Raw genomic sequence first — 13,868 nt, 5'->3', positions numbered from 1 at the left:
ATAGTTATACTCGTACACTTCACTGTGGCATTATCCAATTTTTACAATTCTTCTCGTTAATTCTTAGTTTCTTTTTGACGTAGGTATAAGTATACAAAAGTATTTTCGGAAAAGGGCTCGCGTTTACGTTAACGCAAAGTATTCGCTCGTGAACAGTTCTAGGAGTATATCTGTCTCAAGTTTTGACGCTTATTAAGCCGTGTGCTACCATAAATTTGACCATCGGATCACAGTTTTGATAGAGATACTGAGGTAATCAAAATAGAGGCTTTTCCCAAAAATACGATTTTATATGGAATTATTAATTGAAAACGTGTCAGGTTGCACGAGGGGATAATCTGTATTATCGCTATCGATCGCTATGACACCTCACTCATATTAGTCTTTCATATCTTCCTTTATCAGTCGATTTTAGCCTTTTTATTTAATTTTCGAAATATTCTGTAATGATAGCATTTTTATATACTTTTATTATGTTTATCCGTGGATTGATATAGACATAATTATGTTCAAAAATGATTGATCATAGACAAATAATGATTTTTGACTCCATAGCGTAATAAATATGAAAAAAATTCTATGTTCGAAGTAATTAACGTGTCATATGTGTTTGTGTCGCATGATGTTACAGATATATGTATATTCTTGTATATGAGAGAGAAAGTTTTCAAAATTTGTTTAAAAGTAGCAAGAGCAATAAAGATATAGAAGATTTCTCTCAAGTTTATATACAAAATAAAATAAGTAGTTAGATATTTACGATATCAATTGTCATAAGATAAATTGTTCAATTAACTGTTACAAAGAATCGAATAATAGAAAATCATGGAATTTGAGATATTTCGAAAAGTAATCTTTGTAATAAATTGAACAATTAAACGTCTATTACAAAATTGCAGATATTTCCTTTTATCTTACAGGACAATACAAGGACGATTGATAATTGTGAAATATATGAAAGCTGTTTCAGTGTGACCCTCTCTCGATATACATTTCAAAACTTTTTCGCTATTTGTTTGTTCATTACTGTACATCCTCCTAAAGAAATTTAATAATTGTAACAATACTGTTTACGCGTGAAACGATTGCGCTTACTGTAGCGAGTATATAGAATACTGAAGAGAGAGTGACGTTTCTGTTTTAATAAAATTATTTAGAATGAGTGAGTTCTCTCTATCAATAAATGTCAAGAAAAAAAAGGAAAATTGTTGCGATTTTTTGCAAAAAAAAATCAAAAAAATCTAAAAGGTGATTCTTATTTTTATATGTCGATATTTTATCAAAATATTAAGATTATTCAAACAGAAAATTTTTCTTTTTTTTCACAATATAGAAAGAGAGAACAAAATATGCCATTCCGTAGCAAATCTTACAATGCTACATTATGTGCTGACTATAATTCATATTTTTAACTTATTATTAGGTGATAATTTAATCTGTGACCAGTTTTTGAGCACATATATCATCACACTTTCTCTCTAGTCTTCGACCGTATTATTATAGCTTATCTCATGCATTATAACATAATTGTTGTTTTTCCTGCACTGTGAAAAAACTGCGAATGAAGATATAATATAGAATGATGACAAATTAATTGCTGGCCCATAAGTCACGGCTTAGACAGCTCTATTCTAATCCCAATAAATCGAAAACAAAGATAGGAAATTCAGCACATAAAGTTTCTAATCTAATCGAAAAAATACTGTAATAGGTATTATCATTATATAAAAATAAAATTATGTAATTGCGTATCTTTATTTTACAAATTATTAGTAAAACAGAGAAATATTCCCAATTCTGAATTCCGTACAAAACTCGAGCAGCCAATTTGTTGACAATTACATAGACTTATAGTGACATGTCTCATACACTCTGCGAAAATGTGATCTTGTATAAAAAGAATTGTTTTTCGAAGAATCTTCAAGCTGCTTGTGTTTATTTCCTTCACGATGCGTTATAAAATCTTTTCTAAAATTATACAAAAGGGAGATGGTACGTATTTCCCCTTCTCCCCCGATAATAAACTTGGTGATAAGTTTACAAATAAAGATGCAACAATAATTAAATGACAATAAAAAAAGCAATTCTCGCGAAACAATTGTAAGAATAATCTATCGATGCTCTCGAGAGGGTATCCAAACAGCTTTGAAATCGATATACATATAACGTGACTTGTATACTTTATAGCACACAAGTCACCAATCATGAATGTATGGAGCTATCAATGTACAATCTATTCGTTTGGTGATCCTTGATACTTAAAAGTAGCGACGGTGCGGGATCGCTTTAACAAGTGGGGATATAAAAATTAATGTATATCTATATATTTATATATTTATATGTATAGGTAATGTCCTAGCTCGGCTATTTGTCGTTACAAACTAGTAACTATTCATCAACTAATATATTCATATAGTTCGCGGCCTCTTAAAATTATAAAACGGATTAGTCTGTCCATCGATATTCACTATTATTATTGCAGCTTCAGCGAGTTATATAGGGATGCCGCTATTCTTTCACTGCTGTTATCGTGGTCGTTGTTATCATCATCTCGGTAATGCGATGCTTTCTGATCCCGAATGACTGGACGGAAGAGAGCTCGCACAGATCGCGATGTCGTTCCGTTCCACACTACCGGCAGTTAAGCGCCGTTGAAAATTTTCTGTTCATATATCCATATTCTCGCGTTCATACTCATCAGACAAATAATTTTTACAATCAAAATTGAATAAAGATTCCACAATACTAAAATCTTTAAATATAATTTTAAGCATTGAGATGACGCGCGAATGATTTATCCTCACATTGGTGAAAATTGGAAGGGCCGAGGTTTGGGCATTGTACGGGCAATCATGTTTTTTTTCCTTTCATTTAAAATTATATTTTTAATTTGCCGAAAAAAAAAACTTAATACCTCCTACTTGCGCTTTTTATCGCCGAAATACACGCCGCCGCAATCTTTTGTTATTACAATCATTCAAAAGTACATTTTGTCATCGATCTAATCGCAAAATTTGTCAAAACTATTGCACAATGCCATTTACGGAGTTATGAAATGTTGGCAAAATATTTAGCAATTTTGTTTTTAGGAACAAATTAACGATTATTACACACATAAGAAAGAATGATACGATTATACAATTACATTTCCCGTTTCATTTTTAAAAAACTAATATATATGAGATATACCGCGTGATACGATTCAATTATTCTTCCACCTTTTCGAAAGACAAAATATAAAGGTAGACGTATTTTTCTATTACTTCACAAAGAGGCTTCGTTGATCTTGGCGGTTGGGGAATCGTCCGATTATATTACGAGCCAAACTCTTCCGAGGACACATTCCACGAAATTTTTCACTCGCGCAATGTCGCAGAGTCTTTTTGTCCATTTTTCCCTTTTTTGAAATTTTTATCCATATCTATATCCAAACTACTGATAGCCACCAAATATTCTTTCATAGAATTCGAGTCATCGCACACGAGAAAAAAAAGAGACGCACTGCTCGATCACTCATATTGGACTCACCTGGTTTTCTTAGGTTAGTCCTCAATATCATACATTCATAAATTTCGCTTTTTTTCAAGATTAATATCCGTTAAAAAAAAAAAAGATTAGAAAAGTTAACCTCTTTACCAGCTCCTGAAAGGTATTCTCTAGCTGAATCATTTAGGCTCTGGGAAGGCCACCTGACATTTGTAGACTTCATCGAGCATCACTTGGCCTTGTCCTTGGCTGACGGTGACGGGAGTGGTCGCGTTCACAACCACGACTTGGCCTTGTTGCGCCTGCTGTGGCTGTTGCTGTTGCTGCGGCTGTTGTTGTTGACTACTTGCGTTGGCTTGTTGTGCGTTAGCCGGATTATTAGCATTTTGGTTTCGCGCCGTCTGACCGTACTTTTCATGAATTGCACGGTGACGCTTGAGCGCGAAACGATCAGAAAAACCGATCTCGCATATATCACACCTGATGGAACAAAATATTTGATTATTTGTACAATCAAAAATATAAACAAAAATTTCAACAATCCAAATTCCAAAGCGAGATTACCTGTGTGGCTTTTCGCCGGTATGAACTTTCGCGTGATTCTTGAGGTGTGTGGCTTGATTGAAAGCGGAACCGCAAATGTTACACCTGTATGGCTTTTCGCCAGTGTGAATCCTTCTATGATTCCAGAGCGTCGAATGTCTGGCGAATGTCTTCTCGCAAACTTCACATTGATACGGTCGTTCTCCAGAATGAATTCGTTCATGATTCTTTAAATGTGGGCTTTGCGAAAATTGCATGCCACAAACGCTACATTTGAATGGTTTCTCGCCAGTATGAACTCGTCCGTGATTTTTTAAATAGGCAGCTAATGGAAAAAAAAGCGCGATAACAATTTTCGTCATAAAATAAACTTATATAAGCTGATTAGTCATTACATGTAGAAACGAGTGTACCTCATTATCATTTGCGGTTTACACAATTCTTTATTTACTTACCCTTTGCAAATGCTAAACCACAAACTTCACATTTAAATGGTTTGTCTCCTGAATGAAGTCTCTTGTGGGACCAAAGTGAAGAATATCGAGAAAATGTACCATCACAAACATTACAGTGAAATGGTTTCTCCGCCTGATTCTGACTGTTTTGCTTGCCACCTGAAATTGAAAATATAGACAAGACTTTAGTTTTCCTCAAAGGGCCAGTTCTACAAAAAAGTGATAAGCTCGAAATTCATTTATGAAAAATCTATCAATCTACGCGATGCAAATTTGTTTATGATACTAGTATTTACTTTTTTTATACATTCAAAAAAGGGATAATATATACATATGGAATGTGAAATGAAATAATTAAATGTAACGATTATTGTATAAAATTCGATCATGCAGTCTGTTGTAAAAGTTAGTGCACTATAAGAAAAATCTGGACGCCACAAGAGAGCGATATGAAACTCTGTGGCTTTGTTTCTATCACGCGTCTGTGAAAAATGATCTCTAATGGGCCATGTCACGAAAGAATTGAAAGAATCGTAAACGGTTGAACAGAAATTTATCAGTATAGCTTATCTCCTATACAGAAAATGTTACAATGTAAGATAAATTTATAAAACTGTCCCTTAGGGGATTTTATTCTGTGCCAACGTCCTTAAATTTAGATGTCAACAGTTCTACTAAAAAAGAAAAGAAAAAATAACAAAAAAATAATAAAAAAAAAAGATCACAATCAGTTTGAAATTTGTCATAGCAATATTAAATAAAGATATATTAAAAAATAATAAAATAAAAAGAAGAGGATAATATATTTTCCATCTACAAAAATATACATGCAAGCAAAAATAATATTAAAGAAAAATGAGAAACATCAGACTCAATGTTTAGAAAATATCAATTTAGATTCATTGGTATACATTTCTTTGATACATTTATTGAAAATGCTCAAAAGTTTTCATTTTGAAAATTTTTAATAAATATATCTAGTAAAAAAGCTTTTTGATTGATTTAAATTAATATTTTTTAAATTCTAGTTTGAGAGTCGGTGAACTTGTTGTAATCTATATTAAATTTTAATATATATTTTTTTGTACAATGTAATTCAATATTTTTCAATATAAATCATAGATGTCGGCGCGTTATTGATTCAAATAATAAGAAATCTGTGCAAATACTGAATATATCGCGAAGAATTAATTTGAATTGTCACTATTCAAGAAAGACAATATTACTGAGACATTAATCAAAACAGATCCCATACTCTGTGTGTTGACTATAATTATGTCCGACTTACTTCCTATGACGATACGGCCTGTAGCCTTGCAGCCGCCACACTTTGCGAGGGAACTGATTCCGGAATCTAGTTTTTCGTCGTGTTTACCTACCATACATCATCCGATGTACGATCATGATAATAATGAAACGTATGGATGGGAAAGGATGACCGAAAATCTGAACAAGATGTTGCTGATACGGATAATAGCGCGCCTGCGTATTGTTTATGACGATATGCTCTATCAACATCAAAATTTGAATCCACATTCAAGAATTTAAAAGGAAATTATAACAGCCGCATTTTATCAGCAACATCTTCGGCCTATCAGCGGTATCAAGTGGCATCCAATCAACATTTAAAAATTAGCAGTTCTGATATTTACCAATAAAAATAATCCCAGTGCCATTGCACTTGTGACACTTGGTGACACTGGTAACACCCCTCCGTTTCACAGGATGATGACCAGGTTTGATAGCTGCACAAATAAATGCATATCTTTATTTTTATGTTGAATAAATTTCGCATATCCTACTATAGATGATATCACAATAGCAACAATTTGCATTACAACTAGCAAAGTCCACAAATAATTGTATTCTAAGTGTGGTATGAATTATAATACATTATACTTGTAACGATAACATTTTTAGTAATAATTTTAATGTGTAAGATAATGTCAATTAAATCCTTTATCATTGTATTGCCATTGAAATCAATAATATCACTGTGAGACAAACACACTGATTATGATTGAAAATAATTGCTAGACATACTCTTTTTAACTTTAGTTGGATGATGTTCGCATGGGTCCTCACTGCCACAATCTTCACATATTTGCACCTTAGGTTTCTGATGCATGTTTGTTTTGTGACTTTTTAATTCTCCCGGTAATGCAAAACACGCTCCACAAGTGTCACAGGTGTATGGTCTTTCTGGCGTGGTGGCGACAGTCACTGTTGTCGGTCCTTGTACTACAATCTGTTGTGGCTGTTGCGGCAGATTACTGTTGGGTGTCGCGTTGTGAATCCGTTTGTGATGTTGTAGCAGGCTCAAATGGCCAAAGACCAATCCACAAATGTCACACTTGAAAGTCGCATTGGTGGCAGCGGCAATGCTCATCTGATTCAATAATGTGTTATAACCAACAGGTTGCACATCGAAACGATAACAACCCTTGTCGTCGGCGATTGCACTGATTGTGCTCACCGCGTTTGTTTGAACCTTTTGCAGCATGTTGACATTGTAGTAGAAGGAAGAAGGGAACTCGGAAGTGGCGGATTGTTGTTGCTGCTGAGACTTGTCCTCTTTTTTGTCAGTGACATACATCTGTTGAGACTGCTGCTGCTGCGACTGTTGACCCTGCGCAGCAGCTTGCTGTTGCTGGATCTGTTGAGGGTCAAACATTGCTGTTTGCTGCTGTAGAAAAAAAAATCATTTAAAAGTTAGCAAAGAAAAAACAAATTTATTTCTCTATTATACAGTTTTTATTCATTGAGGAAATTGATAACAAACAAACCTGTCTCTGATCTCCGTAACTCGAATTGCTCTGCTCTGTCTGAGTAAAACTGTTAGTCTGCTCCGTTTGAGTAAACATGGAACACTTCAATGGCTGCTCAATCGGTTGACTCTGTTGGTTCAGAATAACTCGTCAGACAATATTTTAATATCAAAAAATACAATAAGAGAAAAATTATATTACATTAAACTTATATTTGCAATATCTCAAACACGAGTCTCAAATGCAAATGACATATTTCTAAAAATCGAGATAAACCAGCATTTGATCATTGTTCGCAAACATATACGCTCCCTCGCTTGTCATTAATTCGCCTTGCACGCGACGCATACCTGCTGTATTTGATCAGGACGGGTTGTGTTCAACCACACCACGTTGTTGCCATTTGATTCTAGGGCCATTGATGTATTGCCTTTGACCCTGCACAATCAATAGGCAGTCATTGTATAAACTATCGGCTTAAAAAGCGAAAACGTGCAAGGTATGCGAGAAGCAACTAGGGAGATTCTACCCTAAGCGAGGACGAACCCTCTGATCAAAGCCACGTCGAGAGAAAGAAAAGACGCGGCTTTGACGCAATGGACTCAGCAGGAAAGTGCGATGCGAAGAAGACGAAAGGGAGGAGAATAAATCGAGTAGCGAACATCCGCGCGTTCCCGTTTCGACGCGCGCGAAAACGAATTTCTGCTCCGACATACTGATAAACATACTCACGTGTGATAGTCCGACGAGCCGCGGGGTTAAAAATCCGGCTGCCGAGCGGTAACCGATGATCCTCTAGTTGCCATGATGGGGATGATGCAAAATGCCGCGCGGTGGCTTACCCCGAGGACGATCTCGCGTAAGGTCTCGGGTTGTGTACGCTCGACTCGCGTTCAACATCTACGAAGGAAGAGAACCGAGTACACAAGACGGGGGGGCGGGGGGAAGTAGTGGGTGTTCTTCCCCTCGTGTTGTGCCGCGCGCGCGACGCTCTCTCGTCGTTGCGGAGAGCTCGGTCGGTTCGCGCGAGAAATCAATGGCGTTCGGCAAGCGTTTTCGACAGACGCTTCCTCCCGGCGTTAGGTTCCGGCGTTGGACCGCGTCATCCAAAATCGTTGTCCGCGTCCGGATCGCTCGCTCCCAACTCCCGTCTAGCTGCCTGGCTTGGCTTGGCTTGACTTGACTTGGCTTAGCTTGGCTTGGCTTGAATTGGATGGTTAAGGCTGGGCGTTCTCGCAACGCTTCGGCACGCGGTCGGAGCGCGCGCGAATAATCACCTCGTCGTAATCACACGCTTGTCAACCAGCAGTGTCGGCCCGCGCAAATCATGGTCGGTTGCGTAGAGCGGCGCGGTGGCGGTTGCGGCGACTGTAGGTACGAAGCGCGCGGCCGCCGCCGCTCCTCCTCGTCGTGTACGTCGTTTTCTCTCTGTCGCTCCCCTTTCACCCTCTGTCCCGCTTCCTCTCTCGCGCGCTCGCTCTCTGTCCGTTTCGCCGATGGCGGGTATAAAACTGCCGAGCACGATGTTATACGCGACCGGACACGACTCGCGCCTCTTATCCGTGACACGGGCTAGGCCGAGGCGCGATATGGCTTACCGTACGTGCGACGCGTTAACGAATGTTCACGGTGGCCATTACACGCGCGACGAGGACAACAATGGGCGACACGGAAAGCGCGCTGTCCCTGTCTCCCCCCTCCCTCTTCCCCTTTCCACCGCTCCCTCCGACGCTGCCTTTTTCCGAAGCGTTTGCGGGCGCCTACCGTTATCGCAGACGTTGCTCCCGCCAAGGTCGCTGTTGCAGCGACGCTCGTAATACGGTACAGCCGAAGGAACTAAACCCGGTGAAAAGACGCTCCGTGATCGTCAAACGCATCGCGAAGCCTGCGATGGTGATTGGCCAATCAGTGCGCGCCTCACCGCGTCGATGCGGCAACCAATCGGTGCGCGAGAACGCCATCGTTAAAAGCCTACGTTCACGGAGAATCTTTCCTCGGATCTGTCTCTGTGTCAGCATTGTGTGTTACGCTTCTTGACTGTGCACGTAGAGTGAGATAAGTGTGTATTCAGAATTCTTGCAAGGAAAGAGAGAGGCAGGATGAAAAGAAAATACAAAATTTGCAGTTCTAATAGGAACGTAAATCTTTTTTATCCTTGCAAAAGTTGGTCATCCCACGCGAAGCATTGCTCTTTATACAGGTTTGCTCCTTTTACACTTTCTACATTTACGACTTCATCTCTCTTTGTTCGATGGGTATGAATATATTTTTTCCTTTATATTTTCTTACTTTATTTTTAATGGTTTGATAAATCGGCTGATTATATAAAGCTTATTTTTTGTAATTTCAAGTCTTTTTATTATATTTTATATTAATTCGACTAAACACAAGGAGCAAAGATTTTTTTATTTGAGTTAGTCAATCAAGTGCTTTTAATCTTGGCGCTTGTGGCGCTAAATTGAACGTTGAACGTAGCCAATAGTCGCGTTCGGCATTGTGAAAAGCGCTCAGTTATCGTCTTGTCAACTTTCGACAATGATTCGTTGGTCCTAAAAGTAAGAGCCAATCACGTTCGAGTGTTACTGAGCGGTTTTCTCTGTTGAACGTGTCCAATGACTGCTGAAGTTTGAATCATGTGAATAAAAGCCTCAAAATATAGTTGCAAGTAATTGTACGATTCAACAACAGATGGAGCTACTATTCATTAATTAATGTTCATTTAAATTATTTCCGCTTTATATTTTTTCTTATATTACGTTTTTTTTTTGCATACAGATAATCTTCTATATTTTCATTGAAATCGAATTTTTTCATTATTGCTATACTTCTTTTATTACTATATAATAAAAGGATTAATATAAATATTAATTTTTATATACAAGTAATCTTATATATATTTTCATAACTTGATTATATTTTCATTATTGCTATTTCCATTATTACGATTATTGCACATTTTATTGTTATTAATATAGTTATATAATACTGTAATTATAATAATTTTGTTTATATAATTATTTTTTAATATAAATATATTTAAAATTTTATTTTTTTTATATCCTTAATCTATTAAATTTGTAAATAAATTAATTTTCTTTCTCTTTTTGAATTAATCAAAAATCTATATATTTATAAATCTATATATTTATAATTATTTTAATTCATTGATATTTATTCCACTCATTTATTTTAATTTTTCTTACTTTTCATTTTATTTTTTTGAATAAGTAAGCTAACAAATATATTTTAGATTTATATTTTGTGAATATAAATCTATAAAACTTTTTTGTATTTATTTTTATTTTTAATTTTTTTATTTGTTAAATATGTTTTTTATAATACATTATATTTTGCTGCTCATTATTTTTGTTAATTTAAATAAATTATTATAATTGTCAACACAAAATTTTAGTTTATTTAATTTGAACAGTAAAGAAGGTTAAATGCGCCTATAGAAGAAAGTAAAATTCTTTAAAACAGATTTCCCAAATGAAAGGAATAATGATAGTCCTAGAAAATCCTGTAATATACCTAATATCTTTTTTTGTAATCAAACTAAATCATAATCAAGAATGAAATTATATTTAATCTCAAATTTTATGACGCCACGTTTCTGAAGTTTTTAAGGTATAACCGATTCTTGTGCCGCAAAACTTGTGTTATTTTTATCGCGAAGACGACACTTCATTTTTTCTCTTTTCGCCGATGTTGATGATTTCGGAAGTGGTTATTTTAGGCATGCTTTTCGCGGTTCATCTTTTGTTTCTTAAAGTAAAATACGATATAAATTCCAAAAGTTAAGATATATTTATTAAAATATATATATCTATCATAAATTTAGCGCGCGATTGCCTTTTTTTGGATTCGAGGATAAATATAGTTAATCGACGTTGAAAAAAAATATATTTATAAATAAACGTTTTGATCATCTGCGCCTTCGCGTCGCATATTTTTTGAATCACTTGTTATTTCGAGTCTCAACCCTTTATGCTCATATGTCGCCAACTCGAAGTGGAGTCACAGATTATTTTTATGTTTGTCAAAATTTTTATAAAAAGATCTACGAAATTTCTACAGAAACTTGTAATGTTTCGTAAGTACAAATAATCGTATATTTAGAAAAAAAAATTGCACCGTCATAAAATTTTCTAAAAAGTTGAAAATTGTTTGTAATCTATATATAATATTATACCATTGTAATTTCTGAACGGAATTAACAAAGATGTTTATTCTTTATTTTCTTTGTTTTATATGCATTTATTTATTAAATATAGCACATACTTTGTTGTACACATCTAATAATCATGCATCGTCAAGAACATCAGAACGTGGAAGCAATAATATATCAATTTTTTTCAGAAATGTGAAGTATGAAAAATGTCACGTCCCATATAGCACAGAACATTGCATCAATGTTATGGCAATATTACTATGCAATGTTCTGTACTGTATGGGATATGGCACGAACGAATGTCTACATCTGTCTGACTATAGTTTCGCATTTTCACTGCGAAATAAATAAAGCGGTGATATGTGTCGAGTACATGTATTTTTCATTACTTGCCGATGGTAGCATTAAAAGCATTACCAGTAACAAATACACGTATTTATCTTTGTTTCTTCTTCGAGGCTTCGATATTAAAAAAGCTCGTGTTCGATTTTTTTGTTCATTTTTTATTTACCTCTATATTCTAATTCCTTCTCCACGTGATAAATTAAAATAACTTTACACATTGTAATTCACGTCTATTTTCTGTAAATTACAAATATTGCTGACTATAAATGTCCATTTATTACTAAAGATGATTATAGTAATACAGAGAGTGTTCATTTCTCTTATTAGTTTGTATTATTTTTCAACGACAAATTTCTTTTGTAAGTTTTATGTGACCTTCACATATATACCAGAAATATATACTAGAAATAGAAATATATTCTCCCATATAGGAGAACGAAATTTCATTTTGACAAATTTGTTTCTTTCTCGAAAAATGTTGGAGATGAAAGCTGAAACGGCAGCGAAAAATCAGCGTGCATTTTCGATGAAATTTTATAAAATGATAAAAAAAACATCATCTCTTACGCAAAAAAGTGACTTTCTGTCATATACAAATTTCTAAATATGTAATATGGGGAATATAAATTTAATTCATTAATTCTATTTTAAAATGTTATAAAAAGAAGCAGTTAAAAAATAAATATGTATATGTTTATTTAATTTAAGATATGTTAATAGAATTCTATATATAAACTAATTTTAGAATCTTAATAATCTAATTTTTGCTTTTCGATCAAAAATTAAAGTGAGGTATTCTATAAATATCAATTCTATGTTTTGAGGATTTTAATGGACTTTGGAAACACGTGGAAAGATGCAAAATGCATTCACCGAATCCACTTTTTTTCATTCGGGCAGCCGCGTTTATTATTACGGTTGAACTCGATAAAAGGTACGTCAATTTTATCGCGAAGCTCAGTGTCTTATAGTTCATTTGTAGTGTCTTATACACGAATGTTCAGCGATAGGTGTATGTAACGAATGAATGAATTTACTCGTTATATTCTCCAAGACGCAATTATTCTTTTCTCTTCAATTAACGTCATTTACTAGACTTGAAAAAATACAAAAGCGCCTTTTTATTTCGCTTTTCGTTTGAATCATTTATTTCCAAAAATAAATTTTCATCGTTAGCTTTTTCTCTGAAATGATATTGATCGTCGTAAATCACTCGATGAGTCACTTTTTCTGATCTGATTTTCGTCTCGATTCTCCGGGGCACATATTCTCAAAATTGTATTGCTGGCAAGCATTCGTGTTAATCTTCCGGTGATTATTTCCACGAATATAAATGATGGCAAGCTTGATTGCGATTATGATTCGTTTCGAACAGTTGTTTCGTACATTGAATAATATTACGGGCAAGATTCTCTGCAATTTTATCACTTACGCAAAAAGATACTAGAAATCTACGCACGAAATTAATTTAATTTAATTCAACTTTTCAAGAAATTAAATGCTTCACACATCGTACGAAAGTTGTATATCTTGGAATTATATATTTTGAATTTTTCACTGCTTAATTATTGTCTTGAAAACGAAACATTTATTTTAGCTTATTCTTTTTACAATATTTTTATAGTTTTGATAGAGTAATTATTATATTTAGTAGATATATTAAATATATAACTGAAAAACATTTCAAAATATTTGATACTCTTTTAATATAAAAATAATGATGCAAATTTATAGAAGAATTTATAACAATGCGACAAAAGATAAAAATGATATGAAAAATCGATTTGATAAAGCATCGATAGTATCTTGTGTTCTTATCTTGTATCATATATGCTCAATTCTATAATAATTAGTGTTATTATTAATAATTGCAGATTGGTAATTTCTGCATTAATTCCGGCTATTACACTGTCATTCATTTCTTATATTATTTATTTTTTTATATTATTTATCCTTTTTTAATTTTTATTTTCTATATTATTTATATATTTTTTTATATTTTTTCAGAAACAAAAAGATAATATTTTTCTACGCATAAAAACTCCATGCAGTTGGAAATGCTTTTCAATTACGTTGAATAAACATATGAAGAGGTGAGGA

The 13,868-nt window shown here is 34.3% G+C and overlaps 1 protein-coding gene across 7 annotated transcripts; it reads right to left on the bottom strand.

The window, feature by feature from the left end:
* Positions 1-1,736: 1,736 nt before the first annotated feature.
* LOC126850502 (zinc finger protein ZFP2-like) lies at positions 1,737-8,843 on the bottom strand. 7 transcript variants are annotated; one of them, XM_050593597.1, is made up of 10 exons: positions 7,985-8,672; positions 7,603-7,690; positions 7,271-7,381; positions 6,528-7,170; positions 6,137-6,229; positions 5,773-5,859; positions 4,485-4,643; positions 4,051-4,354; positions 3,637-3,966; positions 1,737-2,631 (listed from the first exon to the last, which is right to left on the bottom strand). In XM_050593597.1, the coding sequence occupies exons 2-9, from the start codon at positions 7,669-7,671 to the stop codon at positions 3,666-3,668; spliced, it is 1,767 nt and encodes a 588-aa protein (XP_050449554.1). In that variant the 5' UTR covers positions 7,672-7,690; positions 7,985-8,672; the 3' UTR covers positions 1,737-2,631; positions 3,637-3,665. The 7 variants fall into 7 exon arrangements, with proteins under 7 accessions (XP_050449554.1, XP_050449560.1, XP_050449555.1 ...); XM_050593603.1 differs by having other exon boundaries at positions 1,737-3,966; positions 8,530-8,843; XM_050593598.1 differs by having other exon boundaries at positions 1,737-3,966.
* Positions 8,844-13,868: the final 5,025 nt, after the last annotated feature.

This window comes from Cataglyphis hispanica, chromosome 6, assembly GCF_021464435.1.
Source record: "Cataglyphis hispanica isolate Lineage 1 chromosome 6, ULB_Chis1_1.0, whole genome shotgun sequence".
Lineage (NCBI taxonomy): Eukaryota > Metazoa > Arthropoda > Insecta > Hymenoptera > Formicidae > Cataglyphis > Cataglyphis hispanica.
This window is presented reverse-complemented; position numbering and strand designations above follow the sequence as displayed.

Bases quoted from the DNA above. Each gene is read 5' to 3' on its own strand.
- LOC126850502 (XM_050593603.1), bottom strand. From the start codon at position 7,671: ATGGCCCTAGAATCAAATGGCAACAACGTGGTGTGGTTGAACACAACC. The intron at 5,860-6,136 runs GTAAATATCAGA...GATGTATGGTAG, and splicing joins CACTGGGATTATTTTTATTG to GTAAACACGACGAAAAACTA. The intron at 4,355-4,484 runs GTAAGTAAATAA...TTTTTCCATTAG, and splicing joins TGGTTTAGCATTTGCAAAGG to CTGCCTATTTAAAAAATCAC.